We start from the raw sequence: 26,276 nt of genomic DNA on the forward strand, positions 1-26,276 counted from the left end.
TGCTCGCTGCCCCACTGCTCTAGGTTCCAGCTTCCCCTGGGGCCTGTCCCCTATCCTGCTTCAGGCTGGCTTCCTCCTGCCTCTGTGTTTGCAGACTCCGTCCCCTCCCTCCCTCTCTTCTCCTGTAGCTGCCCTTGCTCTCATTTCCAGCCGCAGGCTGCCAGTACCAACTCTCCCAGGCAGACTCCTACCCCTCCCATGGGTCTCTCCTCGGGGTCCCTCTCATTCCTGCTCTATCCTCACTTGGTTCCGGCCTCACTCTCATCCCATAGTAATTTATTCTAGTCATTTGCTTACTTGCCCTTCTCCTCCATCATCCATCCATCACCCGAAGTGGAGGCATTTACCCTTCCAAAAAGGAACAATTTTTCTTTAGTTTCTTTTTTTGCTGTGACTTGGCATGCGGGATCTTAGTTCCCTGACCAGGGATGGCACATTGGCCCCCTGCATTGGAAGTGTGGACCGCCAGCCAGGAAAATCCAAAAAAAAAGAGCAATTTCTAATTATAAAATAATATATATTGATTTGGGCCATATGGGAAATACAGAAACCATATAAAAAAGATAGCTAAAGTCTCCCAGAGTTCCCCTACCACTAGAAGATTACTGCTGTGAAATAATTTTGGCTTCTATTCCAATCATTTTCCCAGGTTCATCCGTATACTTTTGTTTTTCCCAAGTGAAGTGAGGATCACACTGAAAAGTTTTTCATTCTGTCCTATAAAATAACGTCCTGAGGATTTCAACCGTTGGCCAACATTCTCCCCCGACACGAAGTGAAGTGGGCGGTCATCCCCTAGTGAATGCCGCAAGGGCCCCCAGCGGGGCGCTTGGAGACCCTGCCGAAGGCAAGGCGGTCCCTGCGCGCGGACCTTGCGGGGCCGGCCGGGCAGGGTTGGGTGGAGGCGGATCGCCGGCTCGCGCTTTGCATGCCCAAGTGTCGGTTTCGCAGGGGACCACACAGCCGGGGAGAGGAGAAAGCTATAGATTTCGTGTGATTTTTCCGGATAAGGGACATCCTGAAGTTTGGGGCTGACTCCTGGCAGACACCGGTGGTGACTTCTCGGCTCAGGACCCAGGCTCCCCGCGGCGCCCCCCTCCGGCGCCCCCCTCCGGCGCCCCCCTCCGGCGCCCCCCTCCGGCGCCCCCCCCCCCGGCGCCCCCCCCCGGCGCCCCCCCCCGCCCCGCCTGGGTCAGGTAGTTCCGGTTGGGGGCACAGTGGGGCGGGGCCGCGGGGCGGGGCGCTCCCGCCAAATTCAGGCCCCAGCCAAGCGGCGCGGCGGTATCGCGAGAGCTTGCCCGCAGCGTGCAAGTCCGGGCGGCTCCCCTTCGCGGCCGGCGTCGGCGGCGCAGTGCGCAGGCGCGGCGGGCAGGTTTCCCAGGGCTACAGCCGGCGCAGCCGCCGGCTTGACCGCCTCCCTGCGCCATGGCAGGCTGCGCGGCGCGGGCTCCGCCGGGCTCCGAGGCGCGCCTCAGCCTCGCCACCTTCCTGCTGGGCGCCTCGGTGCTCGCGCTGCCGCTGCTCACGCGCGCCGGCCTGCAGGGCCGCACCGGGCTGGCGCTCTACGTGGCCGGGCTCAACGCGTTGCTGCTGCTGCTCTACCGGCCGCCGCGGTACCAGGTGCGGGCCGGGCCGAGGGCCGGGGCGGGGCTGGGGGCCGGGCGGGCTGGGCGTCGCGAATGGGCACTGTATCCCGCCGGGGTCTAGGTCCAGGTCGGCCGACAGCGCGGCCCGCGAGAGGGGCTGCCTCCTCCGGCCGTGTTCTTAAGCAGTTGCGAGTTCAGGCGGCGGGAGGGCGCCCTCCCCGTCAGTCCTGGGGGGCGTGGGGTGCGGGCCCCCTCCGCCCGGCAGAGTGGGTGGAAAATTGCAGTTGGCGCGGTTCAGCAGCTGCGGCAGATGAGCGCGTGGGGTGGGAGTGAGCGGGCCCACGAGTTCTTTTATGTAATTTGAGGTGTGGAGAACTACCTACCTACTGTCAAGTCTGAGGTCAGAGGCCCCCGCAGTAACGTGGAAGGGGCTGGGCGCGGAGTCCTGGCTGTCCCGACTGGATTCGCTGCGTGGACTTGGGAGAATCCGGCCAATACGCTAGGTTTACGCTGTTTTCCCACAGCCCTGAATAATAACAATCCTAATAGTAATGGTAGCTAAAAACTTCTATAGCACTTCCTCTTAAGTACTTTACATGGGTCATTCTCACAGGAGTCCTCAAAGGTAGGTACTGTGGTCATCCCCATGTGTAGATGGAGAAGCCCAGGTGCAGAGAGGTTAAGTAACTTGGCCTAAGGCCACAGAGAGAGGTGAGTTTGGGATTAAGTCCAGGCAGCCCTGCTTCACCCCTTTAACCTCTGAGCAAGTCGACTCAATGGACTTGGTGGTGGCCTACTTAGGCCAGGAAGTAGGACATATGCTCTGAACAGCCAGGTGACTGAGCCTCTTTTGGGTCCGTTTCAGATAGCCATCCGAGCCTGTTTCCTTGGCTTTGTGTTTGGCTGTGGAGTGCTGCTAAGTTTTAGCCAGTCTTCCTGGAATCACTTTGGCTGGTAAGAAGTGCTTTGGGAACCATAGTTGTGAGTCAAGGGTGGGTGGATCAGAGGGTCAGTAGTGATGGTCCCGCGTCCCTGGCTGGCTGAAGGCTAGTGAGGGTTCTGAGGGATTGAGGCCTCTAGCTTCCTAGATTCCTGCATCCTGGACCTCGCAGGTAGAAGCAGGTCTCTCGTGGCATCCTCCCCGTAGGTGTCCTCATCCACCGCACCTTCAGTAATGTGACCAGCCCTTCCCAGAAAGAGGGTCTTGGTCCTCAGTGACAGGAAGGGGCAAGGCTCTGGCTCGTCTTCACAGGCCTTTTCCGTCTCTAATTTCTATTAGGTCACATCTAATGCTTCCCCCACGGCCTGTGTAGGATTTTCCCTACACTATGATTTCAGTCCCTTGAGCCTTCTAGTCCCTGACCTGGATATGAACCAGTGGCTTCCAGGTAAAAAGCTTTATCTCCTATTGTCGATACTCTGAGCCATCTAATCTTCCTTTGCTGGAATTATTTCGGTTTTTTGGATTTTTGTATTCGACATACATCACTACTTTATTTTGATACTTCCCCCCTTCCATGTTTTACTGTGTGTAATGTCATTTTTTTTTTAAGGCAGAAGGCCCATAATGCCTTCCTAACCTATGTTTTTCTTTTTTTTCCCCTCCTCCTGTGATATTCAAAGACGTAGTCCCTTTACAACCCCACTTTCTGCAAACCTCGGGAGTAAGGTGGGTGCCTGTGCCTGATATCCACTCTCAGGTGACAAGAGAATATCATCAGATAATTCAGGGACAGTTCAGAACAAATCAGCGCTTGGACCTATGGCTAACTTAATTCTCTTGCCTCAACTTACCTTATGTTCTTTTTGTTTTAAAATAGGTATATGTGCTCCCTGTCATTGTTCCACTATTCTGAATATTTAGTCACAGCAGTCAATAACCCCAAGAGCCTGTCCTTGGATTCCTTTCTCCTGAATCACAGCCTGGAGTACACAGTCGCGGCCCTTTCTTCTTGGATAGAGTTCACACTTGAGAATATCTTCTGGCCAGGTCAGTGTGTCCTGCCCTTCCTCTCCAGGGGAGATGGGCGGCTTCCACGGGGGCCTGAGGACAGTGGCCTGGCTTCACCTCCCAGGTCTAATCTCTCTGAGTGATTTTCCCCAGATCTGTATCCTCACTAAGCTCTTTATAAAGGGCGAGCTTCGCCTGTGAATTCCATCTCTGGATTTTGAATGGGGGACATGTTGACCTTTCACTTTAAGCCCTGTGAGACATAGTTTGCACCATCTAACATGAAGTTTCAGCCTCTGATAGCTGTAACCCAGTTTTATAATCAGGGGGTCTGGATCTGTTCATTTTCTGCGACTTGAGAAATTTCATATGAAAATGTTTACTAGCAAAAACCACTGCATCTGGTAGCTACTCTGACGTTGAACTTTGTGCAACAACTTAAATAACATACATCTAGTTCCTCAGATTCAGTAGAGGGCCAAGGTGGGAAATGCTGAGCCTTCTTTGTTTCACTTAGCTGCTCTTGTCCCCAGAGGAAGGATGGGAGCCCATCAGCTGTTTTCTCAATGCTCTAACTGGACTGTTGGTGCTTCAGAGTAACTGGATGAACAGCACAGCTTTGGGGGCTGTGTTTTGCTTATCATTAAGCTTCAGTGTGATCACCGATGCTGACCTCCCACCCCCAGCATGTTTTCTAGTGCCCCAGTCTTTGGAAATAGGTTAATTTTAAGCCTCAGAGGGAGAGCTCAGTGGTCCAGGGTCTTCACTCCCCCTTTGTCACCATCTCTGTCCTGCAGAACTGAAGCAGATCACCTGGATCAGCGCCATGGGGCTGCTGATGGTAGTATTTGGAGAGTGTCTGAGGAAAGCAGCAATGTTTACAGCTGGTTCCAATTTCAACCACGTGGTGCAGAATGAAAAGTCAGAAACCCATACTCTGGTGACCAGCGGAGTATACGCTTGGTTCCGGCATCCGTCTTACGTCGGGTGGTTTTACTGGAGTATTGGAACCCAGGTATGGTGTCAGAATCAATGCCATTCCCCTTTAAAGTTTTTAAAAATAATATCTTAAATCGACAGATAATTCAAATACCGTAAAACACCATTTCAGGGTGTACGATTCAGTGGATTTTAGTGTATTTACAAATAATTCAAATACTGTGAAATTCACCATTTCAGAGTATACGATTCAGTGGATTTCAGTGTATTTACAAAGTTGTTGGTTCTCCCCCACCTTTTCTTTTTAAAATATTGTGTTTATTTATTTATTTATTGGTGGTGCCGTGTGGCCTGTGGGACCAGGGGTTCCTTGACCAGGGTCGAACCTGGGCCCTAGACAATAAAAGCAGAGTCCTAACCACTGGACCACCAGAGAATTACCTGTTCGTCCTTTTTTTATTTTTAATTTTTATGAATTTATTTGTTTTTGGTTGCTCTGGATATCCTTTGCTGCTCGTGGGCTTTCTCTAGCTGCAGGGAGCAGGGGCTACCCTTCCTTGTGGTGCTTGGGCTTCTCACTGGGGTGGCTGCTCTTGTGGAGCTCTGTCTGCTCTAGAGCACAGTAGTTGCGGCGCACGGGCTTAGTTGCTTGAGGCATGTGGAGTCTTCCCAGACCAGGGATAGAACCCTATCTGCGTCGGCAGGCAGATTGTTAACCACTGGGCCACCAGGGAAGTCCTGGTCCTTTTTATATAGGTATACATGTTCCCTGCTGTGTTTCAAGTGATAATTGAATAAAAGTCAAAAGAACTGATTTAGTCTTTAACATTTTTTGCTGTATACTTAAACCTGGGTGTTCCAAACTTGTAAACTCTCGGCAGTTCTGGGTGCTGTTGCCCCATCTTTCGTACCCCTTTTCTACCTCTTTAACTTAGATTTGGAGCTTCACCCAGTGGGGTGAGGACAGAGATGCAGATGTGGGGAGAGCCCTCTGCCACTCAAGGGGCAGCTTAGCTGATTTTCATTAGAAGCTGCTATTAATGAGCCCTGATGGCGCTAGTGGTAAAGAACCTGCCTTGCCAATGCAGGAGACATAAGAGATGCAGGTTTGATCCCTAGGTGTGGAAGATCCCCTGGAGGAGGGCACGGCAACCCCCTCCAATATTCTTGCCTGGAGAATCCCCATGGACAGAGGAGCCTGGCGGGCTACAGTCCATGGGGTCAAAAAGAGTCAGACACAACTGAAGTGACTTAGCACACAGCACGCACACACACAGCACATTAGTGAGCCCAGAGTCGTGTGTCATGTTTAACGTGAGTAATGGAGGTTTGCTGGGTCTTAGGCTGCAGACTGAGCCTTATTTCTGGACAGTTGTCTGTTGAATCTGTTCTCTTAGACCTAGAAGGACTTGGCCAGAGTATGTGGGTAGAGCTTAGAAGATTCATCACCTCTTTGGGAACATCCAGTCTGGGCCCCAGGCATCCCATTGCAGGCTGGTACCTGGGGACCCTCTGGTGACCCCCAGTGGTATAGAAGGGGCAGGTTCTTCTGTGGCATTCATTTAAAAACGTGCATTTCTGCAACTTCTTGTGTTAAGAATCACATTCTCTGGATACAGACTGATTGCAGAGGAATCATGTAATTTGCCATAAATGCTGACTAGTAAACCTAAGTGCTCTAGGACTCAAGGTTTTGTTTTCCTTTTTAAATTTATTTGGCTGTGTTGAATCTTCCCTGGTGGCTCAGTCAGTAAAGAATCTGCCTGCAGCACAGGAAACCCAGATTCGATCCCTGGGTCGGGAAGATCCCCTGGAGGAGGAAGTGGCAACCCACTGCAGTATTCTTGCCTGGGAATTCCCATGGACAGAGGAACCTGGCGGGCCGCAGTGCATGGGGTCGCAGAGTCGGGCAGGACTGAGCAACTGAGCACGCGCACGCCGGGTCTCAGGTGTGGCATGCTGGCTCTTTGCTGTGTCCTGGGGAATCTCCGTTGCCGTGCACACCGACCGCTAGTTGTGGGCTCAGCAGTTGCCTTGTGGCATGTGAGGTCTTAGCTTCCTGTTGGGATCGAACCCACATCCCCTGCATGGGAAAGCGGATTCTTAACTAGTGGACCACCAGGGAAGTCCCTCAAGAGGTTTTCACACCTCTTTAACTGTAGATCTTTTTACACTGTGACCCAGCACACAGGTGTATGTGAATATAGAATAAATCTTTTCTGAAACAGCCCTTACCCTGCCTGTGTACAAAACATGCTGTGTTCTAGCTTGTTAGTGTTTGTGATGCTGTTTCTGATGCAGGGGATTGATTTCGGCTCCATGGTGGGCCGTGGCCTAAGAGTGGGAAGACCCACTGTAGGGTGTGCTGAGAGGCCTTACGCGCCTGCTGGGTGGGTGGGTCCCAACTCTGACGTTCACTCCTTGGCCTCCCTTAAGTAGGGTGGCAGCACCACCTCAGAGGCTTGCTCCGGGGCTTGAGTGGCTTACTGGTCAGTGGTAAAGGGCTTGGCTCATGCTGGGAACACAGGAGACACTCAGTAAACAGTGGTGAGAATAAGAAGTGAGGTCTGGTCACCCACGGGGGGAAACACATCCCGGGCGGGGTTGGGGAGGGGAGGTCAGAAGGCTTCCTGAGCTGAGCTAAGGAGGCACGATTGATGGCTCGGTGCTTTCTGAGCAGGGGGAGTGTTTCGAGGGAGGACAGTGTACAGTGTGCATGGGGAGGCTGAGCTGGGGGCAGAGGACCAGGGAGCTGTGGGGTGGGAGGGAGCAGGTCCCCAGGTGTTGGGTCGGGGCAGGAAGTGGACAAGCTGGGAGCCATGCAGGAAGGCAGTGGTGCTTACAACGGGAATTCACACATGGGGTCGCCCTTGTAATTTTTAGGTACCTGTCAGGTAAGAGGAACAAGAGAAAAGCAGACCAGCCAAAGCTACAGCAATGAGTGTTCAGTTCTGTTATGAAAGTGATTTCGGTTCATGGTGCTCTGGCCCTGGGCTCAGGGTCTCCAAGACCCCAGTCACATATCTTGAGAGTCTCTTGGGGCCCTTGACAGGAAGTCCTCTGTGGGTGTTGGAGAGCGGCTGATGCCCTTCAGGTTCACGGTGTGGAATCACACTGGCCCTGGCCCACTAACGCTGTGCTCCCTCCTCAGGTGATGCTGTGTAACCCCATCTGTGGGGTGAGCTATGCTCTGACAGTGTGGCGGTTCTTCCGCGACCGGACAGAGGAGGAAGAAATCTCGCTGATCCACTTTTTCGGAGAGGAGTACCTGGAGTATAAGAAGCGGGTGCCCACGGGCCTGCCTTTCATAAAAGGGGTCAAGGTGGAGCTATGACAGGCCCAGGGTGGCCCAGGCCAGGCCGGGGGCCTCCCGCTCCTCGCAGCCTGGGGACAGAACTGCCTCCTGTCGACCACTCTGCAGAATGGATTTTCTTAATCATTTTCTATGTCACCAATTATTCTTCTGGAATATCACTCAAAATCAAATGGTCAGAAGGCCTTAGGACCAAAGGAACCCCCCCCAACCCCCCTACTCCCCACCGCCCTGGAGCAGCCTGCTCTTGGGCTGAATCAAGGTAGGATGTAGATTAAAGGTGGACAAGAAGCAAATAACAGCAATACCCAGCAGCGCCCCCAGACGTGCCTGGGGAGTGCCTAGGCCACACTTCAGCCCTCCACGAGGCTGGGGGTGTTGAGTTATAACCAAGACCCCGGGGAGAGAGGTGAGCTCCCCCCTCACGTGAGTGAGGTGCCTGCCGCAGGAAGGGGCGCACAGGCTTATTAGTGTTAGAGACACATTCAGAATCCTCACTTTAACCGAAAAACACAGACAACACAGCTTGAACCTCCTTATTTCCGTCCCTACATGCGTGAGCTTCTCTACAGTTTAAGATGCTTCCTTCGGTTCCTCACATATCTCATCCTATTTACTTACCTATTTTTTAAAAATAGCAGTATAAACTCAAAGTGGACTTAACACAGTGTATGAGCCTCACCCTTTATTCGGCAGAAAGGCAGCATGGATGCCCCCAGTCCTGGCTGAGGCTTCAGGTTACCAAGGCTCTCCGCGCCAGGGAGACAGTGGGCCCCTGTGGCTTTCCTAGGGTCCTGGCGCCTGCTCTCCTTCCAAAAGGGCCTGGCGTTACCAGTGACAGGCATGTCAAAGATGGGTCATTCGTCCTTTATCCAAGAAATGCTTCCTGGACACCTGCTCTGTGCAAGGCACTGTCAAACATTGAGAAATACTGCTCTCTGTTTATTTGGGGTTTCTTCTTATTTTACCATAGCTTATATTTTTGTGTTTTGACTTAAATGTATTAACCATTGATTCCTATGGTCTGTTCTCAAACTTCCATCATCCCTAATGCCATTTCAGACTGTCTTCCGAAGGGGTTTGAGCATAAGCAACTATAAATTTCCAGCAAGTTGACTCATGAAAAAAATAGAGCTGAGATTTAGTCACTACTTTTGTTTTTCAAGTTTGGGGAGAGTGGTTGGCTTTACGAGTCAGACATATGAGCTCTGAGGCACTTGTTGAATTCTGGATTAGAGAGAGGAACTTGGTCTCAGTGTGACTTCTGTCCATGAAGCCCTGCGGTGGCGCCCTTGGAGCGTGGATCGAAGGCAGCGTCAGCGCCTGGCTGGAGCGCTGCTACACCACGCCACCTGGCTTTCAAGGAGTCACTAAACCTTTCCGTGCCTAGACCTCCCCATCTGTAGAATGGGTCCATACCACCTACCTCACAGGGGTGTTGTGAAGACTTGGAAGAACGATGTCAAATGTTTTTAACACTTTGGTAAGAGAGAGGACAAAACCAGTACCGCGTGAGTTACACAAAACTGGACGTCGGATTTATTGTACCAGATACCGGAAACGTGTGTTCAAAAAAGCATCTTACCAACTCAAAATGCCATTTATTTCTAGATTTCCTGGCCGAATTAGTGTTTTCATGATTATATATACCAAAGAGGTGTACGGGTTCGTCGGCAAGAGGTGTGACACTTGCTGGAGGGAGGACCCGACTGAGTCCAGTCTCGGCCTCCTGAGGTCTTGCCCGCCGACAGCCCAGGTGGCAGCCTCAAGGCGGTAGGTTCCTCTGGCGGGAATGCTGCCTGGTGGGACGTCAGATGCACTTAGTGTGTGTGGGGATTGAATCAGTCCTAAACTTGTTCCCCAGGCCACGCTCTGCAAAGTCAACCCACTTAGTAGGACTGCAGGATGGAGGCGGGTGTGGCTGCAGCTTTGGCAGTGGCCCCCACTCTCCGAGGCAAAGTTCTTGCTGCGCTAGCCAGATAGGAGCCAGCTTTCCTCAACACTGGGGGCCGTGAGGCTGTCTTCAGCACACGGAGAGCCGCTAATAACGCCTGGCTTTATGGACTGTAAGACTGAAGGCGCTGGCCTCTGACTGTGTGTCCCTCCTCCACCTGCCTGCCAGGCCCGGGGCTCAGGAGGCCGGCCCTGGTGTCCCAGGGAGATGCTGTCACACCACCCACCCAGGCTTGACAGGACGTTCTGCCCTGCTTTGTCCCCCAGGGCGGAAATTAGCAATTACTTAGGGATCAGAGATGAACCGCTTTGGGACAGGCTTTGGCAAGCGATCGACGTTCATCTAGCACTGAGATCTTCAGGTTATTTTTAACTCCATAAATTTAGCAGTGCCAGCATGCAGGGAGGAGAATCAGGTTAATGAGGTACAGGCTTTTGGGTATTCCTGAAAGCTTTTCTTTGGGTAAGGGCCACATCGCCAGTTCCCTCCAATTAAGAAACCGTCAGGAGACTTCTTTTTCCATCGCAGGTTTCAAAGTGGAGACTCTGAAATGGAAGAGAGGCGCCGCATAGAACAAAGTTGTTTTGAAGCAGTGTGAAACAAAACACTTTATGAGAGTTTGCAGGCTGGGGCCAAGAATGCTGGTTTATGGAAAAGAAGTTGTGGGGCGAACCTGACAAGGCAGCATACCCCACCTTTTTCATGGTCATGGGCCGTTTTGTACACCTAAAAAGTAAACTCTATTAATCCCTTTAGCTATCTAACTCTGGTTGGTTATCATGATGGGGAAACGTCCCTGAACCCAGGGGTTGCGTTAATAGTAGGGTCTCCTTTTGGCAGCAGCCCCTCCGTGATGGGCATGGTGACTCGCTGGCCCTTCTCTGCACTTTCTTAACTGCCTTAGATAGTTGTACTCTCTCTCCGCTCCGCGTTTTGCTTCTGTAGCGACTTAGCAAGGCCGGGCCACCCCCAGCCTGTCTGGCTCGGGGGCGGTGTTGGTGGGGAGACTTGCTGTCAGTCTGCCCTCCTGGGCTCGCTCCTGTGGGTCTGTCCCATAGCTAAACTAGGAGAGTAACCTTATAGAGTAATTGCTCTTCTTTTTACATGCAGAAATGTTTATTTAAATATTGGATTTTCTTTCACAGATACTGATGATTTCCAATTCTTAAATAAAACTGTACTTAATTTCACTATGAACAACAGTGTGACTGTGTGGGATTCAGAAACTCAAGGTCTTGTTACTTCCAGTTAAGAAACGTCCAGAACCTACAGCATAAAGTCAGACGTGTCTGCCTCCTTGGTTCTGTCCTGAGTTCCTCCCTCTGAGCGGTGTGTTCCTCCTGTCCACACTCCCCCACCACTGTAGAGGTCCGCCCCTCCCTCCCCCACGGTGGAGGTCTGTGGTGCTTTGGGATGGGACCTGGGTGCACGCAGCAGGTATGCAGACCTTGGGTGCTGATGTGACCAGTGTGTTGACCTGCAGGCCCACCTGGCGCATGAAAGCCACCTGAGTCACTAAATCAAGCTGGTATTTAAGATGTGACTCTCGGCATCATTCTGCCTCCAGAACTTTGAATGTTAGGTCATGCGGGTCGTTGTTCAGTTGCTCAGTCGTGTCGGACTCTGTGACCCTGTGGACTGGAGCACGCCAGGCTTATCTGTCCTTCACTATCTCCTGAAGCTTATTCAAACTCATGTTTTTTGAGTCCGTGATGCCATCCAACCATCTCATCCTCTGTCGCCCCCTTCTCCTGCCTCAATCTTTCCCAGCATCAGGGTCTTGCAGGTTAATTTTCATGTTTAAGTGTTCTGTTTAAGTTCCACTTGACAAAAAGCTACTGGGTAAGAATGAAAAACCACGGGAGCAAAGCTGCGGGTGAATTGTGCTTCAGCATCATCAGAGGCGCACGGGAGGGTGACAGCAGGTGGGGACGGCCAGAGGGACGTGGGGACAGAGGCGCTCTTTCTTCGCTTTATGAGCTCAGCCTAGGCCCCACAGTGAGAAAAGCTGGAGCGAAGGTTTTTCCCCTTGGCTGAGTCAGCACTAGGATCACAATGGGGTAGAACTTTCCAGCTAACAGCAGGGCTGTGGTTCAGAAGGAACAGGCTTCCTCTGAGGCAGAGTAGGTGCTGCCCAGTGGGTTAGTCCAAGAGGCTCGTTCATGAAATTCAGAGGGTGCACCCTGGCAGGAGTTCACAGCCCAGTACACAGGGAGGTGCAGGGTGAACTGGGCTGCCTCCTGGAGCCACTGTGATAAGGGTCAGGACGCTGAACCATGAGAAGTCTAGCCTAAACCAGAGAACCTGAAATAGGGATCTGCTGGAGTGTCTGGGTTTTATTGATGATAAATGATTACAAATTAAAAAAAAAAAAAAAAAAGGAACTGTCTTTTCTTCACCCTCCTGGCCTTGATTGGCTTGTTGCAAAGTGCTTGACCCTGGAACTGGTCCCAGGCTAAGCTGGGTGCTCCCTCCAGGTGGGGGCATCACCCCCGTTTTTTGATTTGGGTCTGTGTGCATCTTTGTTTTTCAGTGGAGGCTCCTCTGCAAGGCCCCCCAGAGCTCGGCTGTTTCTCAGCTCTAAGTTCTTCTCCTTCTTCTCTGCAACACTTACTGGATCGCTCCTAAAGAAACACTAGGCATGACTCCCCTCTCCGCTCCTGTCCCCATCTCCTTTGTGTCCCAGCGCTAAAATCCACCCAGGCAGAGGCTTTTAGAACAGCAAGCCTTCCCAAAGGGCACCAGGGGGTGACCACAGCAGAACCAGAACCACATCGTCTCCTAAAGGACTCATCTCGCTTCTAAGACTTCTAGCTGCAAAAACGTCCACAGTTCAGACCGTTTCAGAGGCTTGTGACCCTGCTCTTTGAGTCCACCCTCCCTTGAAGCAACCACTCCAGGCACTCCAAGCCTGGAGTGGTTGGGGCTGCTTTCTGTTCTGTCACCAACCCCACGGTGGCTTTGGACACAGCTAACCTCTCCCCACCCACAGGCCCTCTTAGCTCCGATTTTCTACAACTCCAGTGAAACACGAGAAGGTCTGTTTGTGACAGTGACGCTCTGTTACTGTACATTCTTTTCTCCCTCTGGCAAGTATGTTGGCAAACTCTGTGGCTCCAATGAAGGAAGAAATAACCCTCAATCACTTTTCCTTGAGTCACATGGCGTAAGAGCCAGGGTGCTCAGAGGTGTGTGGGGAAGGAAGGTGGCAGCCATGGCCATCTGTGGTTACAAAACTCTGGTCATGTCCATCCAAGTCATATCTGTCATCTACGAAATCACTGGTTTGAAGGCACCACCCAGATTAAGAACCTCTCCGACCCCAGAATTTACACACGGAGGCCCAGCCAAGGGTGTAGAGCTGGTCAGTGGCAAGCAGGGACCAAAAGAAAACTCAAAGTCTGTCCTTATCATCTGTGTTTGTCTCTGAGATTAAATCATTTGCCTGCTCATGTTGAGAAGACCCGCTTTACCTGGCCGGAGCCTCGGCATTCACACCATCATCATGCGTGTTTTGTGGATGGTCTGATGGTTCATCCACAGGGACCTGAAACCTGCGAGACAGAAAGCAGTTCCCGGGGTCTGGATGCAGCAGAGCCAGCCCAGTGCGGAGCCGGCCCGGTGCGTGTGCTCAGGTTCATGGCACAAACCCTAACCTGAGCACACCCTCAGGACCCTCCTCAGGCTTTGGGCCTCAGATATTTACTGGGGGCCAAGGCCATAACAGTGGACGAAAAAGGCTGGGCCCTGCGTTCCTGGGAGCCCTGTTCTGGTCAGGGAGACATGCCAAGGTGGGGCACCGCAGGTCCGAATGGGGGGAGTGACTGTTGAGCAAGACCTGCTTTCAATAGGAGGGTTCGGGAAGGCCTCCCTGCCGATGCTCAAGCTGAGGCCTGGGTGACATGGTCCCTGGAACAAGCTGAAGCAACAACATTCCAGGCAGAGGTGGGGAAGTGGGAGCCAGTCCAGCTTCTTTGCAGAACCAAAAGGCCATCGTGACAGGTGTGGGGAGGGGCTGACAAGGACAGAGGTGGGCAGGGAGGGTCCCAAAAGGACTCTCAGGCCCCAGGCCACACTGACCGTGACCTGCTGGAGGGGCTGGGGTGGGGAGGCAGTTGACAGTGGCTTGGATTGGGGGCCCCAATGGAGACAGAGCAGGTGGACCATGACGGCTGAGTCAACAGGATGTGGGGAGGGGTTAGCAATGGAGGTGAGTGAAGGAGGGGAATCCTGTCTTCTGAGCTTTTAACTCAAGCGCCTGCGTGACTGTGATGCCTGCACTGAGATGAGACGGGAGTAGCTTGTTCAGGAGAAGGAAACCGAGCTTTGGGTCCTTGTGGAGTTTGGGGTGCCCTGAGACATCGAAGCGCAGAACCCCAGGAAGGGGTACTTGAAGATAAGTCTGGAACTTGGGTGGGTCTGTGCTGGGGCAGTGGGTTGGGGGTCATCTGAAACACCATGGGGTTTGGAGTTTAAAAAAAAAATTGGGGAGCCACACCATGCAGCATGTGGGATCTTAGTTCCCTGAGCAGGGATAGAACCCATGCCCCTTGCAGTGGAAGCACAGAGTCCTAACCAGTGGACAGTGAGGGAAGTTCTACATGGGGGTTTAAAGCTGGGGGGAGGGGTGCGGCGAGCTGGGTGAAGGTCCTTAAGAGAGGGTGCAGGATGAGAAGAGTGCCTGAGACTGAGCTCTGGGGAAAACTGACATTTGGGAATTGAGCCGAGGAGGCAGAGCCGAGCCGAAGGTACTAAGAAGGACTAGCTGGAAGGGTCGGAGGGAAGCTGGGAAGGTGGAGTGTCTCAGAAGCAGGAGAAGAGCCAGATGAAGGTGACAGTCCAGGCTCATGATCGTTGCTCCAAGGTCAAAGAATGTAGCTGGAACGTCGCTGATGATGGAATAAGAGCATATCCAGGAGGTGGGGTTGAAGGGGGTTCCCAGCACTGGGAGGGGAGGAGGCAGAGGGAAACTCTAGATACCTGCAAAGTGGTCCATGAAGAGGGGGAGGGGCAGCCTCCCTGCTCACCCCAAACCCCCAGGAGCTGGGCTTCAGCCTGAGCCCCTTTCTATTCAGTGACACCAACCACAGATGCCACTTCCCTACAGAGGTGTGACTGCCAGGGTATTGCCCCTTGCAGGTGGGCAGGAGCATACTACTGGCAGCCAACTGCTCACCAAAGCAGGGCACATGGAAGGGAAAGGATGCCCACAGAAAAAGCATGGCTTAGAACGGGCACACGGTGTGAACAAGTGGGGTCTGTGACACCACGATGTCACCTCCACTCAGAGGCCCCCAGGATTATGCCCATCCTGACTGTAACACCAGAGGTTAGTTCAGCTTGGTTTTGAGGTTCTATAAATGGAATCACACAGTATCTGGAGTAAACTGCACTGAATGTTAGCCTAGGAGGACACTGTCATTAGTCCTGGGTGGACAGGGATTTGATCAAGACTCTGCAAAAGGAGGACTTTCCTGGCAGTCCAGTGGCTAAGACTCCTCACTCCCAATGCAGGAAGTCTGAGTTGGATTCCTGGTCCGGGAACTAGATCCCACATGCTGCAATTAAGAGTTAGCATGCTGCAATGAAGGTCCCACATGCCACAACTAAGACCCAGGGCAGCTAAATAAGTTAATATTTTTAAAAAACTGCAAAAAGTATGATGAGTGCAACCACTCAGTGTGACTTGTTAAAGTAGTCACTTAAAAGGTGGCTTGGGGCTTCCCTGGTGGTTCAGTGATTAAGAATCCGCCTTGCAACGCAGGGGACACTAGTTCGATCCCTGATCTGGGAAGATCCCACATGCCACAGGGCAACTAAGCCCATGGGTCACAACTAATGAAGAACCATGACGAACCATGCTCTTAGAGCCCGTGCTCCACAACAAGAGAAGCCAACCCAATGAGAAGCCCAAAGTACAGCAACTAGAAAGTAGCCCCTGCTCACCGCAACTAGAGAAAGCCCTTGCACAGCAATGAAAAGCCGGCACAGCCAAAAAGGAATATGTAAATAAATATTTTAAAAAATAATAAAATTAAAAAAAATTAAAAGTGGCTTGGCAGTTCTGGATTAATACAGCAATTGTGCACACACACTCTTGATTGTCCTCCTTCCCCAAACTCACTAAAACTAGTAAAGGGACCAAAACAATGAGGGCGGAAGTCCTCTCCAGGCTGACAGCAGGAAAGAATAACAGCAAAATTTGGAAGCTGGAGAGCAGTAGACAAGTGTCCACTAATTCAGCAGACCTGAGAAGCTGAGGTCCCACCAGTTCCCACCACAGAATCCCCGGGGGCCCCAGGAACAGGCAGCCCTGTTGCCTCTGCAACTCAGGGGGTGGGACTGAAATAGGACAGTGAAGGTTAAGATCCCTACCTCTGAACAGCTGCATCCCCCCAACCCTGAATTCTGAAAGGTTAGTCTCCAGGAGGGTAAGACACACAGGTGAGAACTACTGAAAACCAGAAAATTAGGTGTGCAGACAGATGATCCACATGGTGACCTTCCAGGAAGGAAACTGGGCAAAGATCTAAAACTGACATTGGGGCATTAAAAAAAATTAATCATGGGGCTTCCTTGGTGGCTCAGTGGTAAAGAATCCTCCTGCCAATTCAGGAGACACGGGGTTGATTCCTGGTCTGGGAAGATTCCACATGCTGCACAGCAATTAAGCCTGTGCTCCACAACTACTGAGCTTGTGTTCTAGAGGCCAGGAGCTGAAACTACTGAGCCCATGCGCCACAACAATGGACGCTTCCTCAGTGAGAAGCCTGCTCACGGCAACTAGAGGGCAGCCCTTGCTCTCTGCCACCAGAGAAAAGCCTGAGCAGCCATGAAGACCCAGAACGCTAAAAGTAGAAAGAAAAAAAAAAAGGCAAAACAAAAAACCCCACCTATCCAGATGGCTCACATGACCCACGTGCTCAGAGCTCGAGCCTGCTCTCCCCCACCTCACTCCTAACATGAAGAGGCAATCAAAGATTCCCTGACATCTGAGAAAAGCCTTTAACATGGAATGTAGAAACTGAAACAAAAAGTAACTTGGAGGGAACAGCCTTCGAGGGGCGGGAGCGGGGGGCGGTGGCGGTGGGGAAGGAAACTTAAAAAAAAAAAGCACAAAAATCTATCAGCTCCCAAAGGGGTTAGATATCGTGTCCATGAAACAACAGAATGCTATGTAACTAGAGCAGTCAGGGTACCAAAAACACCTCTTTGGAAATGAAAGCCAATTTATAACATTTAAAAGAGCTCTTGGGGACTACCCTGGGGGCCCAGTGGTCTCTGTGCTCTCAGTGCGGGGAGCATGGGTTCAATCCCTGGTCTGGGAACTAGGTCCCACCTGCCACAACTAAGAGTTCAAGTGCCACCACTAAAGATCACACATGCAGTGATGAAGATCTAAGATCCCATGTGCTGCAACTAAGACCCGGTGCAGCCAAATAAATAAATATATATATATATTTTTAATAAAAGAGCTCTTGGAAATTTTATTCCAAAATGAACTAAATAGGCAAGATTGGAAGATAAATGAAGAAATCTCCCAGAAAGTATGGCAGATTAATGAAGAGATGGATAAAAAGGACTGAAAAGAGAAGGTAAATCAGAGGACCAGCCACAGAAGGCCAGTATTCAATAAGAATTTCAGAAAGTGGAGGAAAAAAGTGGAGAAAATCAATTAACCAGTTCAAAAAGGAATATACCCAGACAAGAACACATATTTCCAGATTGAAAGGATCCACTGGTACCCAATGGATAGAACATTTGCTATTGTTTAGTTGCTAAGTCACGTCCTATTCTTTACAACCCCGTGGACTATAGCTAGACCTGCAAGAATGTGAAATTTTATAACACTGGCAGCAGAGAAGATTCCACAAGCTTCTAAAGAGAATATGTAGGTCACATTACAAGGGTTAAGAATCGAAATGCTTTCAAACTTCTCAAAGACAACCTTGGAAGCTAGAAGACAATAGAGCAATGCCTTTAAAGGAGATAATTTCCAATCTAGAATTTCCATCTAGAATTCAATACCCAGCAAAACTATCAGTCAGTCAAGCACAAAGGCAGAATAAAGATACTACAGGAACTTCCCTGAAGGTCCAGTGGTTAAGATTCCAGGGTTCCAATGCAGGGGACAAGGGTTCAGTCCCTGGTTGGGAATAAGATCCCACATGTTTCACAGTATGATCAAGATAGAAAGAAAGAAAAATACAGCAGACTTGTGCTGTTCAAAACATGTCTGTCCCATCCTCTCAAGATGCTGTTTGGAGGATAGGCTCCACCAAATCATGAACGAGGACACGTGGCATATTGGAATCAGGAGATCTCACTTTGGAGCAAGGCAAATGGAGTCCCCTGGAGGGTGGTAGAAGGAGAATCTAGGCTGACCACTGTGTACCAGTGCTACAGGGCAACCACCCTGGGGCTTGTGACTTGAGAGGCAGGCACATTGTGGACTTGCCACCAAGAAACCCTCTGCCCCTGTAACACTTCCGGTGCCCAAGGATGGTGCTTAGAGTCTGGTCCAGGTCCCCATCTAGACTTGGCTTAACCATGGGCTGGGGAAGTTCTCTCTCCTCTGTGTCCTGCTGCCTAGATTAGCTGAAGATCCTCATTTCACCCCCAAAGTGTAAAGAGGTGGGTGATTGTGTGTCTAGAAGCAGAAACTCAGAGCAGCCCACTCATTCTGTGTTTTAGCAGAGGTCCAGCACCTGACCTGCCCAGATCATGACCTGGCCCACTTCCCTGATAGGGGCTCTTCCAAAGGTGTGGCACTTTCTCTATCCACATCCTGAAGTATCTTGGTTCCCCCAGAATACCTCCAGTCTCACCTGGGTTCCAGTCGCTCCTTCACCTTGGCAATGGAGCGGATGTAGGGCGTGATTTGCTTGGTGATGGTGGTCAGGTAGGCATTCTCCTGCTTCAGCTGGAGAAGGTCATGGAGCTGGGCTGTGGGGGCCCAGGCCAGAGCATTAGGTCTTGTTGGCTTCAGATCCTCACTCTCCAGCCTCAATCCATGTAAATATCCCAACTATTTGAGTGATTACCTCTAATTAAAGCATGAGGTAAGATTCCTAAAGTCATCCTACTTACTGAATTCTGACCTCAGATATATTTTGGGGGGGTCACTTAGAAGCTGTGAGTCAAGAACTAAGTGGGGGACTTCCTGGTGGTCCAGTGGCTAAGACTCCACACTCCCAATGCAGAGGATCTGGGTTTGATCCCTGGTCGGGGAACTAGATCCTCCATAGCACAACTAAGACCTGGCACAGCCAAATAAATAAGAGCTTGGGAGTTCAATCTGGTTATTGGGTAACTGGCTTCCTGCCCCTGAAAGCATGTGGAGGGGGAGCACTCAGCAGCAGCTGCCCAGGACCTTCATATATCTCCTGTTCGTTAGCCACCCGCTGGTAGGAGTCCTCCCAAATCTGAAAGAGAAAGTAAGTTGGATATTGCACATGGCCGAGTTGGAAGTTCCATTGGTGGCATTTCTGTCCTCTAGCTGCTCAGAACCACAGGGTGCTCCCAGGCAGTTCCCATGGTTCCAGGGTGCTCCCAGGAAGTTCCTGGGTTCCAGGCAGCCGAGACCAGGTTCCAGAGCCTGTGAGGGCCTCCTGGGGCCCCAGGCCAAGGTCCCCCCCACCCACTTCCTGTCTGGGGGTAGCCCACCGACATGCTGACAGGTGGGGCTACAGGACAGAGAGGTGCCTTGGGAGTGGCTACCTCCTGAAAGACTGCTCTCAGGCCCTCCACGGAAGCATACTCCGAGGCAATCTGGGCGTCCACCTGCAGGGCCTTGTGTAAGATGTCGCCCATGATCTCGGCTTTGATGAGCGAATGGTGCTTGGTGAGGTCCCGGTGCAGCTCCTGTACCTGGTCCTTCAGGTTCTGCATCTCTGCTTGCAGGCGCTGGGGAGCAGAGAGACCGGTGTGTGCCTGTGTGCCCTGCAGGCTGGGTGCACTGTGGGGGCCTCGGTGGAGGGGTGCCTGGCAGCCCTGGTGGCCGGATGAGGTTTGGCCACTGCACTTTGGCTCGAAGGGGTGGGGCCTTTCCTCGCTGGCCCATCCCAGCCCGCTCACCCGGTAGGAGTCCTCGTAGTGGCGGCAGTGCTCCGTGAAGGGTGAGGCGTCGCCCTCCGCCAGCAGCACCTTGGTACTGATGGACCGGTGCAGTGTGGGCTTTTGGACCGGTGACCCCAACATCTTCCCCACTGGGGAAGGGCAGCCGGGCCCCCTCAGCACCTTGGGGCCCAAGCCCCCTGTGAGCCTGGGGAGAGAACTTGTGTGGATGTGGCCGTGGGGGTCCAGAGGGTCCTCCTTTCCCCCAGCCTCTTACCCCAGGCAGCACACCAGAACCACGCAGGGGCCCCCAATAAACCTGATGCCAGGTTTTGTCCACCCAAGACCAGTGACATCAGCAGGGTATTTTTAAAAATCCTGAGGGTGACGCCAGTGTGCAGAAGAGTCTATCAGGATGTCCTCAAGGCTGGTCCCCAGCACACCGTAAGTTCATGCACACACGCAGGACCTTGAAAATTTGGCCTGATACCCAGTCTCCTGTGCCTGGGGCCCTGGGACCCTTGGCAGACAACCCCAGCTTAGGCATTTCTCCTAACTCCTAGGGATCTCCAGCTCTTTAGACTGCCCCCCATTCCCAGAAGTCAGACCCCCTGCAGCTTCTGGTGACCCAGACTCCACTCTAAGATACCCTTCCTTTCAGGGCTTAGACACCCCAATCCAGGTGCACAACTACGGTTGGGGGCAGCCCTTGAGTCCTCCTGTTTACCCCTGACCCGGTTCTAAGCCCAGTCTACCGTGGGCTTCCGACCAGGATGGCTGCTTTCAGGCTGGGCAGGCTCCCGCTTGGAGGTCAGTAGGTGCTCAGACGCGGCCGGGAGCTTGGTGAGCTGGGAAAGCCTGCCCCCACCCCCGCAATGGAAATCTTGTTCCCGCCTCCCCGTTCTCGGGCCGGCGCCCTCGCGGCTCACGTGCTAGTGCCACCCCCGGCACCCGCCGCCCGGCGTGGCCCCAGCAGCAGTAGCGGCTCCAGGCAGCGCGCGAACTCAGCGCGGTGGTCGCTGGTGATCTGGGTGGCAGGATAAGGTCGTGAGGTAGGTCCCTACCCTGCGGGCCCGCGCCCCCGCCCCCGCCAGCGGCGCACCCTATGCCCCCGTCTCCCTGGCCCACTCTGCGTCCTCGGCCCGTGCCTCCGCCCCCGGCCCACCCCACGCCCCCACGCACCTTGCTGCTCTGTGCCGGCCGCAGGCGATGTGGCCGCGTGACGATGCCCTGCAATCTCTCCATCAGCTCCTGCGGCCGGGGAGGGGGAAAGGGGAGGGCTCTCAGGTGGGTGGGTGCGGGAGGGGGTGACACTGAGGGGAGGGGCCCGGAGGGTGAGTCTGCCTTTAGGACGGTTACTTGCCTTCCGATCCTCCCTGGGATTGACCGGATGTCCACCCCAACTTCCCCCACCCCAAATCGACAGGAAAGGTTAGGATGTCTGGACTTCAGTAGACTGCGTTTTAGGGGAGGAGGTTTATGCTCCCTCCAGGCTCTGCTTGTCCTCTTATTTATTCATTGGCTGCACTGGTGGCTTTGGGGGATCTTAGTTCTTCCGCCAGGGACCGAACCTTGCAGAATCCTAACCACTGTAGACCACCAGGGAATTCCCTGCTGTCCTTTTAAAAGGGCTCCACTGGCCCCCAAGTAGTTTGTAGATGACGATGTGGAGGAGGTGGCCAGCCTCCAGGTAACAAGCTGCCCAGCCCTGAGGTGGGGGTCTCACTTGTGCACAGTGGGTTCCTGCTGGGGAGGGGGGACCCAGGAGCTGGGGGCACTCACATAGCCCAGGTCCAGGAACTCGGCCTTGTTGGCCAAGCTGAGGAAGGAAGAGCAGATGACCAGGTGAACCTGCAAGAGGGACACTGCTCAGTGCCCGGGTGGGGTGCCCAGCCCCACGCCCCCAGCTGCCCTTACCTGCAGGGTGGGCAGCAGAGTGGCCAAATGGGAGAGCTGCTCCTTGAAGGCCTTGTCCTTCTCTTCATACTGGCTGGGGGAGGGGCAGGCAGCCTCATCTCCAAGAGGAGGGCTGCCCACCCCCACCTGGGTGGGGCTTCAGAACTGGGTGGTTCCATCTCCCCTCCCGCTTTATGCATCCTTCCCTGTCTCCCCTTCCCTGAGCCACCTTGCCTTCCCCCTGACAGGGTGGACACCTGGATGTCTTGCTCTTAGGGTGGGATGGGGCTGGCCTAGGCTCCAGCTGGTGTCTGGAGGTCAAGGGGCAGAGGGTGGAGACCCTGCCACCACTCACCTCTGCACGGCCTGCAGCAGCAGCGCTTTCCTCTCTGACAGTTTGTCCTGGGAGGGACAGTCCACTAAGTGACTGGGCAGACTCGGCCCTGCCCCCTCCCAGCACTCTCCCAGGCTCCTGGGCCCCAGCCACACAGCTGCTTAGGCTGGCTCTCCTCCATCCCACAAGCTCTGCTACCCCGCCTGGGAGCACCGGCAGCCTCATCTTCAATGTCACCTCCTATGGGAAGTCTTCCCTGACCACATCACATCACCGGCCCCAGCCTAGGGCAGGCCCTTCAGTTCAGTTCAGTTCAGTCGCTCAGTCGTGTCCGACTCTTTGAGACCCCATGAATCGCAGCACACCAGGCCTCCCTGTCCATCACCAACTAACTAACTCCTGAAAGTAGTTCAGTGCTTGCTACACTGGAATCTCTAGAAGGGCTGGGGCAGGCCTGGGCCCCAGTCAGGAAACGCTGATAAGGATTCTGGGCTGTGGCTGTTTAGTTTCCCCTACCCCTCACCTGCATGCTGCTGAAGAGGGCCTGGATGGCGGCCTCCTCCTCTGCCGCGCTGCGTCGCACTTCCTCCACCATCGCCTGCAGCAGCTCGATGGCCTCTCGTGTGGCGGTCTGCAGGGCCTTCACCTCCTGGGGACAGGGCGGCCTCAGCCTCCTGGGGGCGCGCGTTCCCAGCCCCGGCCTCGGCGCGCCCGGCAGCCCGCGCTCACCAGCACCGCCTGCTGCAGCCTCTCGCAGCCCTGGACGTAAGCTGACTCGAGGTCCACGCAGTGGACGCGGCTCTCCCTGCAGGGACCCCGCGCGTGAGCCCCGCTCTGGGACGCTCGCCAGCCCCTCACCTCCTGCGCCCTCTACCCACCCCTGCATGTCCCGGAAGCAGCGGATGCACAGCAGCGACTTCTTGTCGGTGGAGAACAGGACATAGGGCTCGGCGTGCAGCGCTGCGGCGGGGGCGGCGGTGAGGGCGCCGGCCAGCGCCCGTCCCCATCCCCGCCCAGCGCCGGCCCCGTCCCCGCACGCCGCACTCACTGCACTTCTGGAGCACGTCGCGGCTGCGCTGACCTAAGGCCACGATGTCGTGGCGCGCGAACATGCGTGCCCGGTGCGTCTCGTCGCGGCAGCGCGCGCAGAGCGGCTGCCCGCACGTGTTGCAGAAGTACGTGGTCTCCGCGTCCTGCGGACAGAGCTCGGGCTCAGTCCGCCGGTGAACTGGAAGCCGGTCTTTGCGCATCTGCGAGTCTCCGGCAGGGGCAGGGCCGCCGGCAGCCCTTTCGTGTAAACCCGACGCGCAGCGCTCTGTATCCCCAGTTTACAGATGAGAATATCGAGGCTCAGAGAATAGGTAAGGGGGAGGTACCCGGTCTGGGCTTGAGGAGGGGGTTCCCCAGGGTTGTGGGGAGGGCAGATACTGTATTTGCAAAATATTTAACCTACAACAGAAACGTATGTGTGCCCGTGGGCAAGACCTGTCAAGCCCCTCTTGGCACCCTCAATAGGAGCCACATGGCTGTGTTCACCCCAGCTATTTGGAGTTGAGACTTGACTGGGAGGGGGAAAGGGGTGAAGGTCTGCAGGTGCCCTTCCCTGTGGCTGAGAGTCCAAGGCATCGATCCCAGGAATGGCTATGAAAACACAGACCCCCAACTTCTTTGGCATTTAAGGCCATTTCCTCCCCAAGCTCTCCCTACATCCCGCCTCTCACCTACTGCTCCTTATCTTCATACTTCTGGGTAGCACATATTCTAGAACTTGCCAGCACACCCTGACCTTTTGCTCCTGTAGGAACATCCTCCGGGAATCCTCAGACCAGCTTCCACAGTCTGGAGAGAGTCCCCTGTGCACTTCTCAGTCCAGCCTGAAGCCTGGCCTCTACTCCCAGGTCCTTCAGGATGACCTCTCCCCCAAAAACACAGTGGGCTCACATCCCCTGTCCTCTCTGGCTGCAGATAGCGGCTCGCGGCTACCCAGGTAGCAGTGGACCCTGGAGGGACTCCAGGTCTGTGCATGGATTGCTCTTCTTGTTCCATTTCACAACTCTGCCCTGAGTTGGGGGCCAGTAAACTCCCCGCAAATCCAATGGCTTTAACCCCCACACCTAACAGACTGCTGGTTCAAGTGAGTTGTTTTGGAGTTCGGTCTCCATACCAGTAAAGTGGGGCCTCTGTTTTGGATAGGAGGTGCCTTAGAGAGGGGCTGGAGAGCCCGCTGTTGGGTGATCCTCTGAGGACATGGTGCAGCCTGGCACCCTCCGCTCCCCACTGCACCCCGGGTGCCCCTGCCTGCTTGCCGCACTCCAGGTCGCAGTTGGCGCAGCGCACCACCTCGGTGCCATCCCCTGAGCTGTCCACCAGGAACTGCAACAGCCGATCCACTGGAGGGAGCCCGCTGGGGCCCTTCACCACCGTCTGGTGCCTGTGGAGAAGCTTCAGCCAAGCTCCAGATGCCCCTTCCCCGAGGCTCCCTACCCACTTCCTACTGCGTACATTCCAGGCGGAACTAAAAATAGGGTGGGAGGTGGGGTGCCTGCAGGCCTGACATCTATAAATATTTCAGCCAGTGCGCACTCTGACCGGTCCCTTCCCAGCCCTGGAGGGATCCTGGGAGGGGGTTGGCGACTCAGGGTGTCAAAGGCAGAAGCCTCACCTCAAGCCCCTCTCGCTGCATTAGGCAAATTCAGGGCCACCCCAGGTATCCTGAGCTTCCCTGGTAGCCCAGCGGTTAAAGAATCCACTTGCAATGCAGGGGACAAAGGAGGCTTGGGTTCAATCCCTGGGTCAGGAAAATCTCCTAGAAATAGCAACCCACTCTAGTATTCTTGCCTGGAGAATCCTGTGGACAGAGGAGGAGCCTGGCGGGCTACAGTCCATGGGGTCACAAAGGCTCAGACATGACTGAGCAACTGAGCACACGTGCACAGGTAGGCTGAGCCAACACAACTTGCTACTTTGGCCTGAGACTTAAGGACCCCTAAGTGAGTCATTGGGAGTGTCCAGACGTTGAGCTGAGATCCCCTACTCCAGCAGCATCCAATTCCACAGCACAGGCACTCTAGCCTGCCCTTGCCCCCTGATTTATCTTGAGACGCCTTGGGTCATAATCCCAGGTCTCAGTTACCCTGATTTGTAAAATGGGCAGGAGCCTTCACGATCTCTGGCAGAGAGGCACCAGCTGGGTACAGTCTCTCCCAGCCTTCTCCCCGGAGAGTCTTGCCCTCCCAGCACGAAGATCCCTTCCCAGAGGGAGCCAGCCTCCCCTCCTCTGGGGCTTCCAGGCACTCACTGGCACAGAGGGCAGGCGAGGCGGCCATCAGCAGCGCGGCCACGCAGGCAGCCGGCACAGAACTCGTGAAAGCAGTCCAGCAGGCAGGGGCGCTCATACTGCGCGTGGCACAGCGGGCACACGAGGGGGTGGCCGCTTGTCCCGTCCAGGGCGCCCGGGCCCTCCAGAGACGTGAAGATAGCTCCCGACATCTTCAGGGACAGCGCAGGAGGGCGGTGGGGCGCCCTTGGTTGGGGAGGGCTCTCACCGTGCCCGCGCCGGCATTCGCAGCCCCCCTTCCCCTGCGCCGGTCCCCCTTACCTGTCCGGCCCGGACCCTTGGCGGCGTCCAGAGATCGCGGAGGGCGGAGCAGCTAGGGCTCGGGGCTGGGGGCTAGCGCGCCGGGGCGGGGAGGATGGGCAGGAGGCGCGCATAGAGGCCAGATCCTGTGCGTCCTCCCACTTCTCCAAGGCGGCCCCTGGAAGGTCAGTCAGTGCATCCTACCCAACGCCCAGCCTCCCTCTTTACCCCCCACCCAACCTCCCCTTACTCCCACCTCAGGAATTCTCCTGCCGGTGTCCTCTGGGTGACCCGCAGGCGGCACCCCTTCCACCCCGCGCCCCCCCCCCCCCCCCCCCGGTGCTCCGGTCCACCTTTCCCAGGCCGGCGGCTGCTGCCTCGCCGCGAGGGTCTGCACCGAATGAACTCCGAGCTCCTCCGCCGCTCTGACCCAGGGCCCTGGTCACAGCCACGGCCACGGCCACTGTACTCCACGCCCGGAGGAGGAGTGTGGCGGGAACGCGCGGCTGGAAACGACTCCGTGGGGCTAGGGTTCGAAACTTGGACTGGATCCCGCCCGGGATGACAGAGCCCCGAGCCCAGAGTCGCCGGAGCGCCGCACAGAGCGGGGCCCGAGGGCCCTGGCTGCGGGCTCCTCAGCCATGTATGGCCCCTCGGCCAGGCTGGCTCT

General features: G+C 54.5%; 2 protein-coding genes across 8 annotated transcripts; one reads left to right on the forward strand and one right to left on the reverse strand.

Moving 5' to 3' along the window:
- The first annotated feature begins 1,403 nt into the window (after positions 1 to 1,403).
- ICMT (isoprenylcysteine carboxyl methyltransferase) lies at positions 1,404 to 10,943 on the forward strand. The gene is made up of 5 exons (XM_010813500.4): positions 1,404 to 1,620; positions 2,452 to 2,540; positions 3,407 to 3,576; positions 4,335 to 4,552; positions 7,628 to 10,943. The coding sequence occupies exons 1-5, from the start codon at positions 1,426 to 1,428 to the stop codon at positions 7,808 to 7,810; spliced, it is 855 nt and encodes a 284-aa protein (XP_010811802.2). The 5' UTR covers positions 1,404 to 1,425; the 3' UTR covers positions 7,811 to 10,943.
- On the reverse strand, positions 9,302 to 26,276 carry RNF207 (ring finger protein 207). Of its 7 annotated transcripts, XR_003029624.2 has the most exons (19): positions 25,628 to 25,786; positions 25,328 to 25,518; positions 24,328 to 24,460; positions 23,078 to 23,222; positions 22,908 to 22,989; positions 22,759 to 22,834; positions 22,553 to 22,678; positions 22,051 to 22,097; positions 21,717 to 21,789; positions 21,582 to 21,650; positions 20,982 to 21,050; positions 20,729 to 20,826; positions 19,821 to 20,007; positions 19,464 to 19,649; positions 19,117 to 19,168; positions 18,572 to 18,689; positions 13,217 to 13,297; positions 10,029 to 12,367; positions 9,302 to 9,588 (listed from the first exon to the last, which is right to left on the reverse strand). XR_003029624.2 is itself a non-coding variant. In NM_001078057.1 (18 exon segments), coding segments are annotated over 16 exon segments (1,671 nt in total). In that variant the 5' UTR covers positions 25,628 to 25,784; positions 25,960 to 26,276; the 3' UTR covers positions 9,302 to 10,245.

Source organism: Bos taurus, chromosome 16 (genome assembly GCF_002263795.3).
Source record: "Bos taurus isolate L1 Dominette 01449 registration number 42190680 breed Hereford chromosome 16, ARS-UCD2.0, whole genome shotgun sequence".
Classification (NCBI taxonomy): domain Eukaryota; kingdom Metazoa; phylum Chordata; class Mammalia; order Artiodactyla; family Bovidae; genus Bos; species Bos taurus.